Source organism: Piliocolobus tephrosceles, chromosome 13 (genome assembly GCF_002776525.5).
Source record: "Piliocolobus tephrosceles isolate RC106 chromosome 13, ASM277652v3, whole genome shotgun sequence".
Taxonomy (NCBI): domain Eukaryota; kingdom Metazoa; phylum Chordata; class Mammalia; order Primates; family Cercopithecidae; genus Piliocolobus; species Piliocolobus tephrosceles.
In genome coordinates, this window is record NC_045446.1 from 33,103,375 (window position 1) to 33,123,739 (window position 20,365).

Consider the following 20,365-nt stretch of genomic DNA (forward strand, 5'->3'; position numbering starts at 1 on the left):
TCTTTCTTTCTTTCTTTCTTTCTTTCTTTCCCTCCTTCCCTCCCTCCATTCCTTCCTTCCTTCCTTCCTTCCTTCCTTCCTTCCTTCCTTCCTTCCTTCTTTCCTTCCCTCCCTCCCTCCCTTCCCTTCTGTCCTTCCTTCTTTCTTCTTTCTTTCCTTCCTTCCTTCTTCTCTCTCTCTCTCCTTCCCCTCCTTCCTTCCTTCCTTCCCTCCCTTCCTTCCTTCCTTCCTTCCTTCCTTCCTTCCTTCCTTCCTTCCTTCCTTCCTTCTTTCCTATGGAGTTTCACTCTTGTTGCCCAGGCTGGAATGCAGTGGCACAATCTCAGCTCACTGAAACCTCTGCCTCCTGGGTCCAAGTGATTCTCCTGCCTCAGCCTCCTGAATAGCTGGGATTACAGGCACCAACCACAATGCCTCACTATTTTTTTGTATTTTTAGTAGAGACGGAGTTTCACCATGTTGACCAGCCTGGTCTTGAACTCCTGACCTCAGGTGATCCACCCACCTCGTCCACCCAAAGTGCTGGGATTACAGGCATGAGCCACTGCGCCTGGTCTGTTTTTCTTTCTTAAACATGCCAGGCCGATCCTCATTTCAAGTTTCTGTGCTTGGTTTTCACTCTGCTTGGAATACCTTTCCCCCAGATTTTCACAACTAACTTCTCATCACATATGCCTCTCTGTTCAAAGAGACCTTACACTGTTGCTTTCTCTGCCAGAGACTGTGAACTGCACAACTAGCTCTGTCCTCCTTACAGTTGTCACCCTGGTGCCTTGATGTGTGTACACCCAATAAATATTGTTGAATGAATAAGCAATTAGTTGGAGAGAAATGAATAAGCAGTATAGGTACAAGATCTCGCTGAGAGAGTGGATAACTGTAAAAGAAGTGGAAACACTGACAGAAATAAAAACTGTGAAGGGTGAGTCAGTTTGTGTAGAAAGATATGAAATTTTACTTTAGACATTGAATTTGAGATACATGGAAGCGGCAGAAGAGTGCAGTGATTGGGAGCACAGCTTCTTGAACTAAATTCCTATTCCTGTGCCACCACATACCAGTAGTATGATCTTGGGCAAGTTAATGCCTCTGTGCCTTAGTTTCCTCAACTGTAAATAAGGATAATAACATTACCTATCTCATAAAGTTGTTGAGATAACAAAATAACTTAATATCTATAAATCACATAGAGTCTGGCTATGGTATTGTTTTCCATCGAATTTAAGGAGTTCTGCATGTGAAAGAGTTTCAGCCAGAGCTGGGACTAGAGTTGGGTGAGTGAAGTACCAATGGGACACAATTTGAGGAGCCATTTGCTCTGAGCGTTGTGTAAGGGCCCTGTACAGCTTCCTTAAATTTTGCCTCATTGGCCTTCACTCCCCTCACCCTAGTGCTGGCCTTGGAAAACCTGTTATTGATAAGATTCTCTAAATCTTGGTGCCTGTAATATCTCCTCCCTCTGGCCTTGGTGGGAGTGGTTTCTTGCTCTTTCTAATCTCTGGGTTGCCTAACTGTCCTTTGGTTGCTTCTCAGCCTTTTCTATCACTTACATAACCAATTCCCTGCAGTCAGTTTCCTCTGCCCAAATCCTCTGAGTAGATTCTGCTTTCTTGATGGGACCCTGACTGATGTAACAATTAATATACTCCAACGCTCCATAATAAGCAACAGAATTTCAGGGATGTGAGGGAAGAAGTAATATTTATGGAATGACTTCAATATGTTAGGTAATTTTACATATTATCAGGGGAATCAGCCCCCAATATTTCAATGTAGGTTCTTTTCTATTTTCCCTAAGTGTCGACTGGTCTGAGAAATAAAGAAAAAGAGTACAAAGAGAAATTTTACAGCTGGGCCTCCGGGGGTGTCATCACATATTGGTACGACCGTGATGGCGACCCTGAGCTGCAAAACCATCACGTTTTTATTAGGGTTTTTAAAAGGGGAGGGGATGTACAAACAGGGAGTAAGTCACAAAGGTCACATGCTTCAAAGGGCAGTAAAGATCACAAGGCAAGGCAAAATTAGAATTACTGATGAGGGTCTATGTCCCACTGTGCACACATTGTCTTGTAAAACATCTTAAGAGGAAACAAGATTCGAGAGCAGACTACCAGTCTGACTAGAATTTACTAGGCTGGAATTTCCCAATCCTAGTAAGCCTGAGGGTACTGCAAGAGATCAGGGCGTATTTCAGTCCTTATCTCAACCACATAAGATAGACACTCCCAGAGTGGCCATCTGTAGACCTACCCCCAGGAATGCATTCCTTCCCCAGGGTCTCAGTTATTAATATTCCTTGCTGGGAAAAGAATTCAGCAACATTTCTCCTACTTGCACGCCTGTTTATAGGCTCCCTGCAAGAAGAAAAGTATGGCTGTATTCTGCCCGACCCCACAGGCAGTCAGACCTTATGATTATCTTCCCTTGTTCCCGGAAAATCGCTGTTATTCTGTTCTTTTTCAGGGTGCACTGATTTCATATTGTTCAAACACACATATTTTACAGTCAATTTGTACATTAGTGGTCCTAAGGTGACATACATTCTCAATTTATGAAGATGACAGGATTAAGAGGTTAAAGTAAAGACAGACATAAGAAATTATAAGAGTATTGACTGGGGAAGTGACAAATGTCCATGAAATCTTCACAATTTATGTTCAGAGATTGCAGTAAAGACAGGTGTAAGAAATTATAAAAGTATTAATTTTGGGAACTGATAAATGTCCATGCAGTCTTCATCCCTATCAGGTAGTGGAGTGATGCTCACTAGATAATTTTTAATGAGAAATCTGAGATTCAGGGAGGTATAGTACATCTAGTGTCACTAAGAAACAGAGTTAAGGTTCAAGCATAATTTGAAGGTAGAGGTAATACCCTTTCACCATGCAGATTGTGGGTAAACTCCCATTAAACTACAATAATTCATTCTTTTTTTTTCCCCCCTGTGAGAAATTTTTTTTTTCCCCAGAGAAATACTGACCGACAATGATCAGCACCTATGGGATCTCCTCCTCTTCTTTTTTTCTTCTTTATTTATTGAGGTCACATAATGCAAAATTAATAATTTTAAAGTGAGCAATTTAGTAACATTTAGTGCATTCACACTGTCATGTAACTAATACCTCTATCTAGTTCCAAAATATTTCCATCATTTCAAAATAGAACGTCTTACCCATTAAGCTTCTCTTCAATCCCATCTCCTCCCTGCTGCTGGCAACCATCAATGTATGTTCTGTTTTTATAGATTTACCTATTCTGATATTTCATGTAAATGGAATCATACAATATGTCACCTTTTTTATGTCTGGATTCTTTCATTTAGCATAATGTTTTTGAGGTTTGTCCATATTGTAGCAAGTATCAGTACTTCATTCTTTTTTATGACTGAATAATATTCCATCTATGTTATACATTGTACTACCATTGTACCAGTCATTCCATAATGACCATATAATGTTTATCCATTCATCTATTGATGGACATTTGGTTACCACATGTTGGCTATTGCAAATAGTGCTGCTATGAACATGTGTGTACATGTACTTACTTGAGTATCTGTTTTCAATTCTTTTGGCTATTTATAAACTCATTAACTTATAGCTCATTTTTCTATTATAATTTCTAATTCCTATTAATTTCAGTTTACAAAATGAAAACACACAGTGACAAATTTCTGTTAAAATGTTTTTTCTCTTTTTGAAGGCTTATGTCTATAGTCTTATAATCTAGTTTTAATTTAATCAGCAAGTTTTGTTTATCTGCTATGGTATGTGTGTTTTTATATGTGTATATGTTTGTGGGTAACAGAGAGAGAAAGAAGTGGGGGAGAATAGAGGCTTTTTTGTTGTTGTTGTTGAACATTTAATATAGCCATTCTGAGACTTGAAGGTTATTACAACCACTGGCTTATTTTTCATATCACTATTGGCAGATTTTATGTAAAGTAACATTTCTAGGTCAAAGAGGCCAAGTTTCTTTCAAGGTAAGTGCTAACAGAGAAAGATCATAATCTGGGCAAATTTCAATGCAAAATAGCAATAAATGCAGCTATTTTCAGTTATCTGTAAATAAAATTATGTTTCTCTCAGAACAAATAAGAGCAGATGAGGGAGGGATCATTGTATTTTTGTAATTTATGTTAGAAGAAAATATGATTAAAATAAATTGAATGCACAAATAAGTAGCTCAGGTGCAAATTATTTATTTATGAAACAAAACCTCTTGAAAAGAGAAGAATGTTGACAGCAACTTAGAATGCAATATACTGCACTCCTGTTCTTACCCTTATATTTTCAAAGTCAAACATAGTAATTTAGTTGTGCTCCTGTTTATATTAGTGGGAGTTTTAAAACTTAAATTTCTGCACACAGCTTTGAAAATGTATAGGTCAAAATGAACTGTTAATGAAAAACTGTTTTTCATTTTCAGTGAAATAGTTTAAATCTCTCACCAAGGATGTCCTAGAAGGCACCTTCCTTCTAGTCATAGGAGAAGAATTATAGTATAATGTTACTATTGGTCAGCATCTTTAAAGCAACATGGATAAGAAATCATATTGAAAAGACAAGAAATGTTTCCCAACCCTAAAGAACATAAAAGTTCAGGACCTATGTAGTTTCATAGTAAGCAAAGGACATTGAACATTTTCAATGGACCCTTTCAGCTGGGTGCGTATAATCAGTAATAGAGGCATGCTAAGGTGAATTTTAATTAGGACTAAATTGTGGTATTACTCTTTCATACCCTGAACATCTGTTCCCTTCAGAAATGATGATTTATGCAGGCTATCAGAGCAGACAGCTTGCTACAGCTTATGTCACGGTTAGTAAGAAGCTGGTGGTAGCATTTCAGAAAACCCAGCATCTAAATGGAGACTGGCCAGTGTATAATATACAGGTAGTAGAGGGAGGGAAGTATGATGTGTCCATTTTTAATTTTGAAGCCAAATATTGACTTGACTTAAAAAATTATCTTCTAGACCATCTGTTGTTAATGAAGAAAGTAACTTGGACAATGAATGGGTTGATGCTTCCTGCTGATGTCAAAAGATGGAAAACCAAGCCTGTTCTTTCTATTAGAATGAAGAAACTTACTGAGAGGACCTCAGTCCGAATTCTGTTCTTTAAGAATGGCATGGGGCAGGATGGACATGTGATTACAGTGGGAAAAGAAACAATGAAAAAGGTAATTTTATATTAAATATTGAACTATGAATTCAATTTCAAAATTTTGTGGCTTTTGAAATGTGTTATTTTTTTCTTCTAAATATCAATGTCAACAAACTGAAATATTAAGAAGACATTATATAGAACTAAAAAATTCTATATAAACCTGTTTATAAGTCTGTTTATTGCACTATTACCATAAATTACCATAGCAAAGCAACAATATTTCAGGAAATTGTTTGGCTAACATAGTCATTCACCTAGTTAAAATGTTATGTTTATACTAGAGAAAACATTCTAAACATTCTATTTAGTTACAATATTTTATAAGCTATTTAGATCGAAGCCAGTCTAACCTAGCTTCCAGTCTCAAGTCTGCCTCTTTTCATTTAGAATACTGGTAAGACCTAAAAGTATCCTTGCTCCTCTAAAGAATTAGCAAAGCCCCAAATCACTAAAGTGCAGTTTCAAAGTGTTCATAGAAGTTTTAAAAACAAATCTAAGGGGCCCAAGGAAAATCATGAAACAAGCAAACTTAAAAAAAAAGTTAAAGTATTACTTGTCATACAAACGCATGTTTTTTAGAAGGTGTTTGTACTTTCTAAAACATCTTTGATATTAAAAAAGTACCAAGGAGCTAATGGGAATTTGAAACACACACACACATTTTTATACAGATAAGGATTTTTCAACCAATTTTAAAGCAACCTAATAATAATATAGTAACAAATGTGTTGAGAATGTATGAGAGACAGTAAAACATAACCAAATGCCTAGGCTTGAATCTTGGCTTCACCATTCACTAACTATGAGGCCTTGGACACCTTTGTTTCCCTGAGCCTCAGTTTCTTCATCTAAAAAAAACAGAGATAACAGTAGTACCTACTTCATAGAGTTGCTGCGAGGATTTAACGTGATATTATGTATGTAGTACAATGCATGGCACCCAGAAAGTTCCCATTAAATGTTTCTAGTCTCGTCTTTGAGACTCATAATATGCACCTAACAGAAATTAGTTTTCTTTCTAATAGAAAATTTTGTTATGAAATCAAGATAATTTTGTTATACAAAACTATTTCAAATTGAATGTTGCTTGGAACAGGTGAATAGTTGACTAGATATTAGAATTTTAATCAAAATATCTACTTCTTCATGTATTTATTTTTGTGGTTGTTTTACAACCACAACTGGTTAAGAGCATTTACCAATGAGCTGGGAAACCTGAGTTTTGTTTCCTTCTCATCTACAGATTTGGATTATGATATTAAGGGATATTACACAGCAGAGCAAATTGCTAAGGCAAGTTATAACATCTTCCCTGGCGATTTTGAAAAATAGAGAAGATGGCCGGGCGCGGTGGCTCAAGCCTGTAATCCCAGCACTTAATTGGGAGGCCGAGACGGGCGGATCACGAGGTCAGGAGATCGAGACCATCCTGGCTAACACGGTGAAACCCCGTCTCTACTAAAAAAAAAAAATACAAAAAACTAGCCAGGCGAGGTGGCGGGTGCCTGTAGTCCCAGCTACTCGGGAGGCTGAGGCAGGAGAATGGCGTAAACCCAGGAAGCGGAGCTTGCAGTGAGCTGAGATCTGGCCACTGCACTCCAGCCCGGGCGACAGAGCGAGACTCCGTCTCAAAAATAAAATAAAATAAAATAAAATAAAATAGAGAAGATGGACATATCTCTTGGACAGTTAAAATGTGGTTATTCTTGGAGATAGAAGCTAGGTTACATAACCTCTTGAGTTCATTTCAGTTCAATCCCTGTAATTCCATGCCTTAGTGGTAAAATTGGAGTAACAGTCACTCTTACAGATTATATGTTCTTAGATGAAAGGTTGGGTATGAATAAAAATGCCACCGCTATTTTGCTTTTTGTCTCGAGAGGAATTTATTTAAAACTGGTTGATCAAGGAAGTCTTTAGCTTGCGTTTTTCTTTTACAATTTGTAGAAAATATTTAAAGAATTTTTGCAAATTCACGATAGAACTCATGATAGAACATGATTTAGTAACAAATGTATTAGTAAATATTTACTTCAGTATCACATTTAAGAATGAGGTAAAGAAGAGGAGGCAACAAAATGCTGACCTTGGGTGTCAATAAGAACTTTTTAGAAGGGAAAAATAAGGCTTGCTAATTATTTTGTAAATAAAACTTAAATTTTGAAAGTGTTGTTGATAATCATAGGATCATGCTCCATTTATACATTAAACACCAAGTCAGTAATAGAAATAAGGAAGTGTCATAGTCTTCAGAGAAAAGCAAATTATTTTCTCTTTTATGATGAAATATTAGCAATGTTAGCTATTTTTCAATTACTGCTAAGTAATATAAAACTGAAGTAGATTGTAAAGTATTCTAATATGGTGAAGGTTATTGCAATGGTATAAGAAGAGAATTATTGAGGATGAATGGTACAATAAGGTAGTTAAAGCATAAAAGTCCTCTATGAGCACAGAATAGAGCCAAAGGGAAATGACTGTATGTTAATTACAAGGAGAAAATCAAAAGGGAATCCATTTATTTACTTTAGGAAGTAATTAAGAAGCTTGAAATGAGGGCCAAAATGATATATTTCTTTACTAAACTCTAGAATACCAGAACTATAGCACATCTCTTTGCAATTTAAATCTGATGATTTTAGAATTACTTGATATGGTTTCAGTAATCACACAGCATGTGCTACTATAGGATATAGGCTAAACATCTATATCCATGGGTTGAGAAAGGTATTAAGAAAAGTTTGTGGGCATAAGATGCCAAATTAATGGGAAATGAAATATGGCTGATATGGATACACAACTTTGAGATTAGCATCATGGTGGATAAGTTTTATTCTCTTCCAATTACATCTTGGATTCATTTTCAGATAATTGATAGCTGTGTGGATTATTTTATTATTCAAGATAGCATTTCCTTTCTGAAAAATGTTTGATTTTTTTCCAATAGTTAATAATTATATCTTTCTTACTTGGTTTTTTGCTTGGTTTGCTACTATCACCAATAGCATAAAATTACAGTGGTGAAGAAAATGATGGAAAAGATAATGAAATGAATGAAACAATAAAAAAAATTCGCTGTCCTCTTGCTCCCATTTGAACTGGCTGTTTTCTATGATCTCTATGCTGGGATCTGTCTTTACTATCAACCTGAGAATTATCGTTCTCTCTCTCCTGTGTTGGATTTCTTTTCCCTGGTTCCCTAGTTTTCCCATACCTCATCTATTCTACTGTGTGCATATTCCAGTGGCTTCCCAAAAAAGAGAATATGGGTGGTGAATATTTTGAAATCTTGGGAAATATTTTTTCTTTCAAACATTAAAAGTATTGCTTTATTGATTTTTGTTGCTAGTGTTGCTGCTGAGAAGTCTGATATCACACTGATTCGTCATCCTTTGTAGGTGACACAAAGGATGAAAACTTTTAGGACCATCTCTTTATTGACAGTGTTCAAATTTTTTTTCAAGATGTGCTGGATACTCAGGATGTCTTCTCAGTTTGAAAAGTGTCATCCTTTTCTTTTGAGATGTTTCGTTGAACTATATATATTTCTGACAATATCCTTTTACTATAGTTTTTCTGTTATTATTTTATGGAGCTCCTACTTTTATATGTTGGATCTTATGGACTGAACTAATTTTCTTATCTGGGAGATTTGCTTATCTTTACCACCCAGCCCAATGAATCTTTTGCTTCTCCTTGTACAGGCCAATTTTTTTGCGGGGGGGTTGGGGGGAGTGGAGGCATTGCTTTTGTTTGGTTTGGTTTTGGTCTTTAATGTTACAGACTACAGACTTACTTTAAGTATGAGTTACTCCTCCATCAATATTTAAAAGTGAAGAACCAAAAATTTGGTTGAAAAGCTATGAGCATAGGTTTGTGTTATTGACAGATGGATTTCATTGGAGAGTGTTTTGACTAGGATTTTTCATTGGGGTTGGGTTCCTAATTATCAGTGTCTTTTCTCTGGAGTTAATCAATTTCAGCAAATAAAGTCCGCCAATTTGAGCAATGTACTAGCCAAGTGGAGAAGGGGGTTAAGAGTTTCACTTTCAATATATAGACTTTCATTTAATTCTCCTCTTTTCAGTAAGAGGTTTAGTCTCTCCAGAGAAAAAATCTCATGTCTTCTCTTCTGATTGCAAAAGTATAGTTGCCTACCTGGTTGATGTGGGAAGGGTTCTGGAGGTTTATCTGTTTTCTGTATAGTCAATCTGTTTTTAGCCCAACTTTTAGAGGTACCTAATGCCTCAAACTTATGAGCCTTTTGGGGTTCTGCAATACAAATAAAATGTACTTTTACTACTTTAAGTTTTGACTTTTCTGGTCTGCTAAATCATTTACCACTTAATTATCTTCCCACCTTTCTGGTTCTCTTTTTTGGAAAATAAATGTTAAGTGTCAATCTTTTAATATTGATAATAATTGATTAATAATTATTGATTTTTATAGATAAAAATGAATATTTCTAATATTTTCTTCCTATCCCAATTGTTTTTTCCCAGTTTCTTGGGGTTTATGCAGCATAATTTGGCAAACATAGTGTTAGCTTACTTCAATGAGAACAGAATACTTTTCCTCTGTTACCTGGAGGCGTCATATACTTACTGCAGGCAAAAGGTCCACAGTTTTTTCAAAGTGTGGTTCACAGAACACTTTCATCAGAATTGTCTGGCCTTTCTGTTAAAAGTTCAGACTCCCAGGCCCTACTTCACGCCTATTGAGTTAAGAATTCTTGAGTGTGGGCCCTAGTAATCTGAATTTCAACAAATGTCTCCAAATGATTCCTAGCCACTCTAAAGTTTGAGAATTCTTATTCCACTGTTCTAAAATTTCAAACTTACTAATTGATGGAAATCTTCACAGACTTCCTTTTTGCTTGTTCTCCTGTACTTCTCATCTAATTTAAGAGAAAAAAAAAACTTGTGAGACAGAATAAAAGAGGTTGGGGGAAATTAGATTAGAATGAGTGCAGGGAGTTCAGAAATCAGGAAATAGAAAACATCTACAAGCAGGCAGAAAAAGAGTGGTTATATGTAGCAAGTCTGGCTTAGGAAAAAAATACTCCCTTCATATTTATATGTAAACATATTTCATTGTAATTACTTTTTCCTGTTATTACTGAAAAAACATATAAGTATTGCGGGAATTACTCCTATATGAATTTCAAGGTATAAATAAGCAATAGACTTTATTAGATGCCTTTAAGCCAGGAGAAATACGTATTTCTATGATGTTTACCATTTATTAATTAAAAAAACATAATAAGCTTACACAAAAAAGTAAGAAAAATTTCAAGCTTAAGAAGGGCCCAATTCAATTGAAATAACACAATATAATGGTATGATTGTGGAATGTTCACACAGAAATTGGTAACTATGGCAGCAGAGATTTTCCCAATAGGGTGGGTAAAATAATTTAGAGAGTAACTTCAGAGATTCAAAAAGGAGCACCTGGGGTAGCAAAATATGATTAAGGATGCTCAACATGGATTCCGACAGAGGAGGTCATGCATAATTAGTGTGTTGGAACTTCTTTAAAGAGCTTTTTATGAAATATGAGGAAAAATCCATTGATACTACTTATTATTGTTATTTAAAAATTAGGCTATTTTTTAAAACCAGAGATTAATATCTGATTAAAAAAACAAAAGAAGAGTTTTAAAAATATGGAATTTGATAATATGGTATATTCTCAAGAGGCTATGAATAGCCAGTTGCCTTTTCATTATTTAATGTGAATTTCTAGGATTATACAATTGAGTTATTTTAGAATATTATGTCATTATTTATAGTCAGATTTTTTTCTTAAATGAAATTCTAAAAAAAGCAAAAAGAGAAAGAATGTATTTAATAGAAATAAAAACAAATGAGAATTTTCAGTCTAAAGATTCATTTACTTTACTGATGGTAGTTAAGGATAGTCCTTAATATTATTTAGGGGCAGCTGAGACATAAACATGGCCAGGCGCAGTGGCTCACACCTGTAATCCCAGCACCTTGGTAGGCCGAGGTGGACGGATCACCTAAGGTCAGGAGTTCGAGACCAGCCTGGCCAACATGGTGAAACCCTGTCTCTACTAAAAATACAAAAATTAGCTGGGTATGGTGGCGGGCGCCTGTAATCCCAGCTATTTGGGAGGCTGAGGCAGGAGAATCGCTTGAACCTGAGAGGCAGAGGCTGCAGTGAGCCAAGATCATACCACTGCACTCCAGCCTGGGTGACAAAGCAATGCTCCATCTAAAAAAAAAACAAAAAAAATATAAACACGATATTCAATTTGAAAGGTAAAATGTATTTCTGTGTGTGTTTTTTTTTTTTTTTTTTTTTTTTGAGGCGGAGTCTCGCTCTGTTGCCCAGGCTGGAGTGCAGTATTTTTGTGTTTTTTATTAAAATTATTTTATAGTTTTTGTATGTACATTTTATATTTTAATATATTTTAATTTTTAAGAACATGTAACAATAATGGTTACATTGAACTGTTTATTAGATTCGTGTCCATGCATACCTTATCATTAAAGAATCTTTGATGAATTTTATCGAGTTTCTGGACATTATAATCACAGGATTTTATGAAGTAATCTAGTCAAGCTACTCAAAAATCTGAAACTTAGACAAGCTAACTACCATATCCAAAGTGGATCAAGTGAAATAGCTGGTACTATAACCCATTTTCTGATTTTAAGAGCAATATTCTTTATTATTCAAAACTTCCCTTAATATTACTTTTTCTTAAATTTTAATTCCTACTGTGTCGTGTCTTAAAAATGATTTAACATAACCATTAAAAATAAAAACATAAGACATCTGTTTCCAGTTGGAGTAATTAGTATCAGACTAGCCATTCCATTATAAACAACTGAAAAACTGGAAAAAATATATGACAACTGTTTTTAGGTATTAGACAACAGGAAGCATCAGCTATAATGCCTAAGAGAAGGGGAAAAGTTGAAGTGAGTCCTAAAGTTCACTATGTCTTTGTACCTGGAGGAATTTATGGATTGTAGTAGAGAGAGAGGGAGGGAGGGTGGGAAAGAGTGAGAGAGAGAAGAGAGAATCTAAGAAAAGCACAGTGCTTCCCATAAACTGAAGAGAAAGACATCAAAGTTCTAGGTGGCTGAAATTTGCAGATCAATACCATAAGATGGAGCTATTTTTAGAATAGTTCTCAAATTTTGTGTAAGCATCCCCTCATGTCTTTGGCTGACTATTAAGTTGCTTATGCATAGGGAGAACTCCACAAGGCTTGACACAAACAACTGCCAGGAAAAGAACAACTAATTAGGATGTAAAAGGGAAACAAGTATGGGAGTATGTGCAGGGTCAGGAGACATTTGCCTTTTGACCAGTTGGAGAGGAGAGGTCTTGTTGAACTTGTTAGACAAATTGATGAAGATTCCAGTAAAGGTAATTTATATCCAGAAGAAAGGTTGATCAATAGAAACAGACCCCAAAATAGAGTTAACCAAAAAAGACATTTAAACAGTGATTATAAATATGTTCATGTATTTAAAGAAAACATGAATATAATGCAAAGAGAACTGGAAACTTAAAATAGAACCAGTGGAACTTCTAATTCTAAAAAATACAATATCTTAACTGCAAAACAAACAAACAAAAAAACAAAACAAAACAAAAAAACAAAACAAAACTGGGTTTAACTGCAGGTTAGATATTAGAGAAGAAAAGATCAATGAACTTCAAGACAGGACAATAAAGCTATCCAAACTGCAGTGCAGAGAAGCAAAAGGAAAGCAGGGACTGAGTGTCGGTAACTTGTGGGATATCAATGAGTCTAATAGATGTATAATTGGAGCCCTAGAAAGACTGAGAAGAATGTGAATATTTGAAGTAATAATGGTCAGAATTTTTCCTGAGTTCATGGAAAACAACCCACATATCTAAGAAGCTCAATGCACCTCTACTAGAAAGATAACCAGATTAAGGACATAAATCACATTGCTGTAAACAATGATAAATAGGAAAGCTTAAAAGCAACCAGAGGAGAGGAAACACATTAATTACAGGGATACATATGTAAGAATAAAAACTGACTTCTCTTCAGAAATTATGCAAGACAGAAGATAGCAGATATCTTTAAAGTGTGGAGAGAAATAATATGTTTAAAGTGCTGAAAGAAAAACTGGTCATCTTATTTTGTGTTACAGTGAAAATACCTTTAAAAAATCTTTCAAATAAAAGCATTCTCAGGCAAACAGAATATGAAGCACTTGTATCCAGCAGACCTATACTATGAGAAATATTAAAGGATATTTTTCACTGGAAGAAAATGATACCAGAAACAAATTTGGGTATGCACAAAGAAATTATTTTAAATATACATGGTATGTTCACTTTTATAGACCCTTTGCTGCTTATTGAGCCATTCCCAGTACATTTAAGAGGATTAAAATTATGTTAAGAATGTTTCCTGACTACAAAAGAATTAAATTAGAAATAAATAACCAAATATATCAGGTCACTAACTCTCCAGCTGTGGAGAGTTGTTTAATGTAGACATAAAACTCCCTTTCATAGATTTATCTTAATAGACTATATTTAATATTATGTATGTTATCTTTCTTTAATAGATTTTATATATATATCATCTTTAATAGACATTAAACTCCCTTTCATCTATACACCTATCCTATTAGTCTTGTCCTTCTAGATATAGAACTCTAATATGACCTAAATTACCAAAACTGAGACAGAAGAAAATTTATATCTCAAAATCTCTGTATGTATTACATAAATCAAATTTAGAATTAAAAATTTTTCAAAAAACAGAATTCCAAGACCAAATGATCTCACTGGTGAATTTTGTCAACCTTTCATGAGAAAATAATATCAGTTGTACACAAACCTTTTAGAAAATAGAGAAAACAGGAAAACTTCCCCTCTCACATGATGAGACTAGCATCATAAAGACATTACTAGAAAAGAAAATTCATACCACTATCCTCCTAACCGTAGATGCAAAATTACTTCATAAAGTATTAACAAATCAAATCCAACAATACATCATGATCAAGTGAGTTTTATCCCAGGAATGCAAAGTTGGTATATTAGTCTGTTTTTATGCTGCTGATAAAGACATACCTGAGACTGGGCAATTTACAAAAGAAAGAGGTTTATTGGACTTACAGTTCCACATGACTGAGGAAGCCTCATAATCATGGTGGCAGGCAAAAGGCACGTCTCACATGGTGGGGGCAAGAGAGAGAATGAAAGCGAAATGAAACAGTTTCCCCTTATCGAACCATCAGATCTTGTGAGACTTATTCACAAACACGAGAACAGTATGGGTGAAACCTCCCCCATGATTCAGTTATCTCCCACTGGGTTGCTCCCACAAAACGTAGGAATTACGGGAGTATAATTCAAGATGAGATATGGGTAGGGACACAGAGCCAAACCATATCAGTTGGTTTTACAACAGACAGTGTAAGTGACCACCTTAAGAGAATATGGAAAAAGTCATATGCTCATTTCAGTAGGTATCAGAGAGGAATTTGATAAAATTTAATATTCACTTATTAAAAAAATTTTCATAACAAACTTGAAATAAAAGGGAATTTCTTCAATCTGATCAAGAATGTGTACTAAACACTGATTTAACTGCATACTAAATGATGAAAGACTGAACCGTTTTCCCCTAAGATCAGGATCAAGGCAAAGATGTCCTCTCTTTTCATTTCAGCTTAACATGCTATCGGAGGCCCTACCCTGTGATAAGGCAAGAAAAAAGTAGTAAAAAGTGTATAGATTTAAAAGGAAGAAATAAAAACTATTTTATTTATAGACAATGTGATAAGAACATGAAATACCTTAAAGAATCTATATAAAAGCTAGTAGAACTAAGGAATACATTCAGCAAGTTTGCAGGATACAAGGTCAGTGAAATTGTATATACTAGTGACCATTAGAAAATGAAATTTAAGGAGAGTGGAACATCTGGCTTCAGAGCAGGAACCTTTGTTGCACCAGTGACAAAAAAGAGAAATATGGGTGATGTTCAGAAAGGCAAGAAGAGTTTTTGTTCAGAAGTGTGCCCAATGCCACACCGTGGAAAAGGGAGGCAAGCACAAGACTGGGGCCTAATCTCCATGGTCTCTTCGGGCAGAAGACACGTCAGGCCACTGTATTCACTTACACAGATGCCAATAAGAACAAAGATATCATTTGGGGAGAGGATACACTGATGGAGTATTTGGAGAGTCCCAAGAAGTACATCCCTGGAATAAAAATGATCTTTGCTAGTTCCAGCTCTAAGAAGGCAGAAAGGGCAGACTTGTTAGCTTGTCTTAAAAAAGCTACTAATGAGTAATAATTTGCCACTGCCTTATTTATTACAAAACAGAAATATTTCATGACTTTTTTATGTGTACCATACTTTCACAGATCTCATACACCAGAATTCAGATCATGAATGACTGACGGAATATTTTGTTGGGCAGTCCTGATTTAAAACTAAGACTAGCTTCTGGTTAAATGAATATGCTCAGTTTTTGAATTTTAATAGTAATTCCAATTCAGTAAATGCTATCATTGTTTACCCCTTCTAAAGCTATGATTAGACTTCGTTAGTAACATTCAACTTTTCACAAAGATGACGAGTGCCATCTTAAAATTTACTGGATTTTATATTTAAATTTACATACTGGGTTATGTGAATATATTTAAATACTGGGGAAATTCCTTCACTGTCTCAGAACCAAGCAAGATTCACCTGTGTTTTGTGTTCATTTGCCTCTTAAAGGCAAGGGTTGAAGATAAATAAGGTAGCAATGTCTACTTTATACTTTTGGCCCTAACTATGCCCATGTAATTAGAATTCCCTGTATTCAAAATGGTTCCTTTTACTTACTGAAAGGAAGTTTAGTGTGGTTTATGTGTAATATTAAAGGTTATTTAACACTTCTCACATTTTATAGATGATCTATAAGGTCACATGCTTTTAAAATAGTAGCAAATCTTTTATTATTATTATTATTTTTAAATTTATTATACTTTAAGTTCCAGGATACATGTGCAGAACGTTCAGGTTTGTTACATAGGTGTACACCTGCCATGGTGGTTTGCTGCACCTATCAACCCATCATCTACATTAGGTATTTCTCCTGATTTTATCCCTCCTTGAGCCCCCTACCCCCTGACAGGCCCTGGTGTGTGATATTCCCCTCCCTGTGTCCATGTGTTCTCATTGTTCAACTCCCACCTATGAGTGAGAACATGTGGTGTTTGGTTTTCTGTTCTTGTGTTAGTTTTCTGAGAATGATGGTTTCATCCATGCCCCTACAAAGGACATGAACTCATCCTTTTTTATGGCTGCATAGTTTTCCATGGTGTATGTGTGCCACATTTTCTTTATCCAGTCTATCATTGATGAGCACTTGGGTTGGCTTCAAGTCTTTGCTATTGGGAATAGTACCATAATAAACATATGTGTGCATATGTCTTACAAACTTCACTCTTGAATTCTTTACATTCTAAGTCAAACTAAGTAATAATTTAGGATTGTCTTTAAACAGCCATTCAGAAACATAAAACTGTAGAACTGCTGTGTATTTGTGATTGGGAATGGTGCTTTTGCCAACTTAAAAGGTTTAAACTAGAAGAGATATACACACAAAAAAAGAAAATGAAATTTAAAAATCAAATACCACAACACTCAAACACATGAAATACTTAACTATTCATTTAACACAATATGTGCAAGACTTATACAGTGAAAACAACAATTAATTGCTGAGAGAAATGAAAGAAGGCCCAAGAGATATATCATGTTCATGGACTGGAAACTTCAAAATTATAATGATGCCAATTTCTTGCAAGTTGATCTATATAGTCAACATAATACTCATCACAATTCAGCTGGCCTTCTCTTTGAGGAAAGGGGCATAAATTGACAAGATATTTCTAATATATGTGGAAATTCCAGAAATGCAAAGGAATTAGATAGCCAAATCAGTTTTAAACAAGAATAAATTTGGAGGATTTATACTACTTGATTTCTTTTAAAAAGTTGTATTTTAGTGTTATTATTGTTATTTATTTTTTAAATTGACAAATAAAAATTGTATATATTTATAGTATACTACAGGATGATTTGAAATATGCCTACATTGTGGAATGGATAAACCAAGCTGATTAACAGTTGAATTACTTTAGATACTTATTTTTTTATCATAAAAATCTACTTTCTTAGCAATTTTCAAGTATATAGTATACTGTTATTAACTATAGTCACCATGATAAAAAATTCTCTTGAACTTATACCTCCTGTCTGACTGAAATTTTGTGCACTTTATATCCAACATCTTCCTAGTCCTCCCACTCCCACTGCAGCCTCCTGCAATCACCATTCTACTCTCTGCTTCCATGAGTTTGACTTTTTTAGTTTTCAGGGATAAGTGAAATCATGTGGTATTTGTGTTTCTGTGCCTGGCTTATTTCACTTAACATAATGCCTTCCAAGTTTATCCATGTTGTTGCAAATGACAAGAGTTTCTCCTTTTTAAAGGCAGAATAGTATTCCATTTACACTACCTGTTTTCAACATCTATTATAAAGCTAAAGTAATCAAAACAGGATGGTACGGGAATAAGAATACACATAAAGAGCAAAGAAACAAAATGGAGAGTTCAGAAGTAGACCCACACATACACGGGTAAATCACTCTTGATAGAGTAATTCAATGGGGGAAAAGACATGTTTTTGATAACTATTGCTGAAACAATTGGATATTTCTGTGTGATAAGAACTTACCTCACAACCACTCATGAAAATTGATTTAAATTGATCATAGATCTTATTATAAAGAGTAAAACTATACTAATTCTCAGAGAAAACGTGGGAGAAAATCTTTGCAACCTTGGGTAGGCAAATATTTCTTAGGACATAAAAAAATATGAACAAAGACATAGAAATCAACCATTAGCACATGAAAATATGCTCAATATTATTAATCATCAAGGAAATGCAAATTAAATCCATGATGAGTTACCACTATACACACATTAGAATGACTAATATTTAAAAGACTGACAATACCAAGTGTCGGTGAAAATGTGGAGCAATGGCAAATCTTATATTTAGCTGGTAAGAATGCAAAATGATACAGCCACTTGGCAAAATAGTTTGATAGTTTCATATAAAGTTAAGCTTATACTTAATTACAATCTAGCAATCTCATTTTTAGATATATACCAAGATAAATAACATATGTCAACACAAAGACTTCTAAGTGAATGTTCATAGTTGTTTTATTTGCAATTAGCCAAACTACAGGCAGTACAAAAGTCCATATACCTGTGAATGGATAAAAGATTATGATATATTTATGTCAAGGACTATTTTTCAACAATAAAAAGAAATGAGCATTGTGGTAAATGAATGAAATCAGGTATGAAATATTACATGCCATGAAATTGTAGAACAGATGAACTATTCTGTAGTGAAAAAAACCAGATTATTGGTGACTTCGGGCCAGGAGTATTGGGTTGTAGTTGGAAAAGAACATGAGGAATTTTGGAAGGTGGTGGGAATATTCTGTATATTCACTGTGGTAGTTACACATGGGTATACATTGTTCTATCTGCATCAACTGCACCTACTTAAAATAGGTACAGTTTATTTCATGCAAATTATAAATCAATAGAGTAGATTTTAAAAACAAACAAAAATAATAATATGACTAGAATTGTAATCTGGGTCATTTAATTATTCTTAAGAAAATTCCCTCTGGTCATCTACTTCTCATTCACATTCTAAAAATAAAATACCAAAACACCACAGGACACAAATTCATGAGAAATAGTTGCCTTTTCAAATCATATTTATGTTCATTACTAGTGAGAGCAAATAACTAGATTTGGTGTGCATTCTTTCACTTACCTTTATGAGAATAAGACAAATAATAGGCCAGCATATTAAGCTCTAGGATTTATTCAGATAAGGTACTTAATAAGATGGGTACAAATTTAGCCCAATCTTCTGGCATTTTCTGGTTAACATAATGGTAATAATTTTGATTATAAGTCATTTTTGTAAAATGTTGGCCTGAGCAGAGACTTATGCCATGGCATTTGATTACATTTTAATTCTTTGAAAATTCATAAACTATTTGACAGCCTTTCAATAAGAAAAAAAAAATTCTGTAAAAACAGATTCCCTTTCTCAAAATAATCATAATAAATGATAGTTCTCTTCTACTGAGCAAGTACAATTAATTGCCAAAGGTGAAGTATTTTTAGTAATCCAAATGATTAGTTTCACAATTATCCATTCATTTTCATAATTTTCAGCTTGATAAATTTCATCTAAAATTATTCCCTAGATTTTTAATTAAATGGTTTGCTTTTTAGGTTTATATAGTGAATACTGTTGTAATCTATTTGGTATACAAATACTCACTGAATTAGCTGAATAGACTTTCATCATTTGAGGAACATGGGACAAAAAATGTATTTTTCTGTCAGGATGACTTTAACTGCAAATAACAGATTCCTGATTGAAACAGACTTGAGCAAAAATGAAGCAAGAAAACCAGAGGTAGGGCAGCACCAAGCATAGTATGACAGAATTCCAGCTGTGATCTCTACAGTTGTATGGAGTTTGTGCTCTTTCATATGTTGGTAACAAGATGGTTGCACAGCCAGATGTAACTATGTACAGAGGCACAAAAGGACCATCTCTTCCCTATGAAAGATTAAGCCTTTCCCAGAAGCTCCTGCTTATGTCTCATTGACCAGAACATGGTTATGTGTCTACCTCAAACCATTCACTGACAAGGGGCATGAGACTACAATAGGTAATTTAGATACATCAAGATAATTGTAGGCTGGGCGCAGTGGCTCTTTGGGAGGCCGAGGCAGGTGGATCACCTGAGGTCAGGAGTTCAAGACCAGCCCGACCAACATGGAGAAACCCTGTCTCTACTAAAAACACAACATTAGCCGGGCATAGTGGTGCACACCTGTAATCCCAGCTACTGGGGAGGCTGAGGCAGGAGAATCACTTGAACCCGGGAGGCGAAGGTTGCAGTGAGCCGAGATCAAGCCATTGCCCTCCAGCCTAGGCAACAAGAGTGAAACTCCGTCTCAAAAAAACAAAAAAACAAAACAAAACAACAACCACAAAAATATAATTGTAGTCTTCCTTGAGTCAAGAGGGAGAAAAATCAGTATAGT

The 20,365-nt window shown here is 34.8% G+C and overlaps 1 protein-coding gene and 1 pseudogene across 1 annotated transcript in view; both read left to right on the top strand.

The window, feature by feature from the left end:
• DCDC1 (doublecortin domain containing 1) overlaps window positions 1-20,365 on the top strand; it is a 445,002-nt gene that overhangs the window by 27,722 nt on the left and 396,915 nt on the right. The window contains exon 5 of the mRNA XM_031936696.1: window positions 4,982-5,187. Coding sequence (XP_031792556.1) covers window positions 4,982-5,187 — 206 coding nt within the window. The remainder of the gene's footprint in view (window positions 1-4,981; window positions 5,188-20,365) is intronic.
• LOC111554674 lies at window positions 15,179-15,501 on the top strand (annotated as a pseudogene).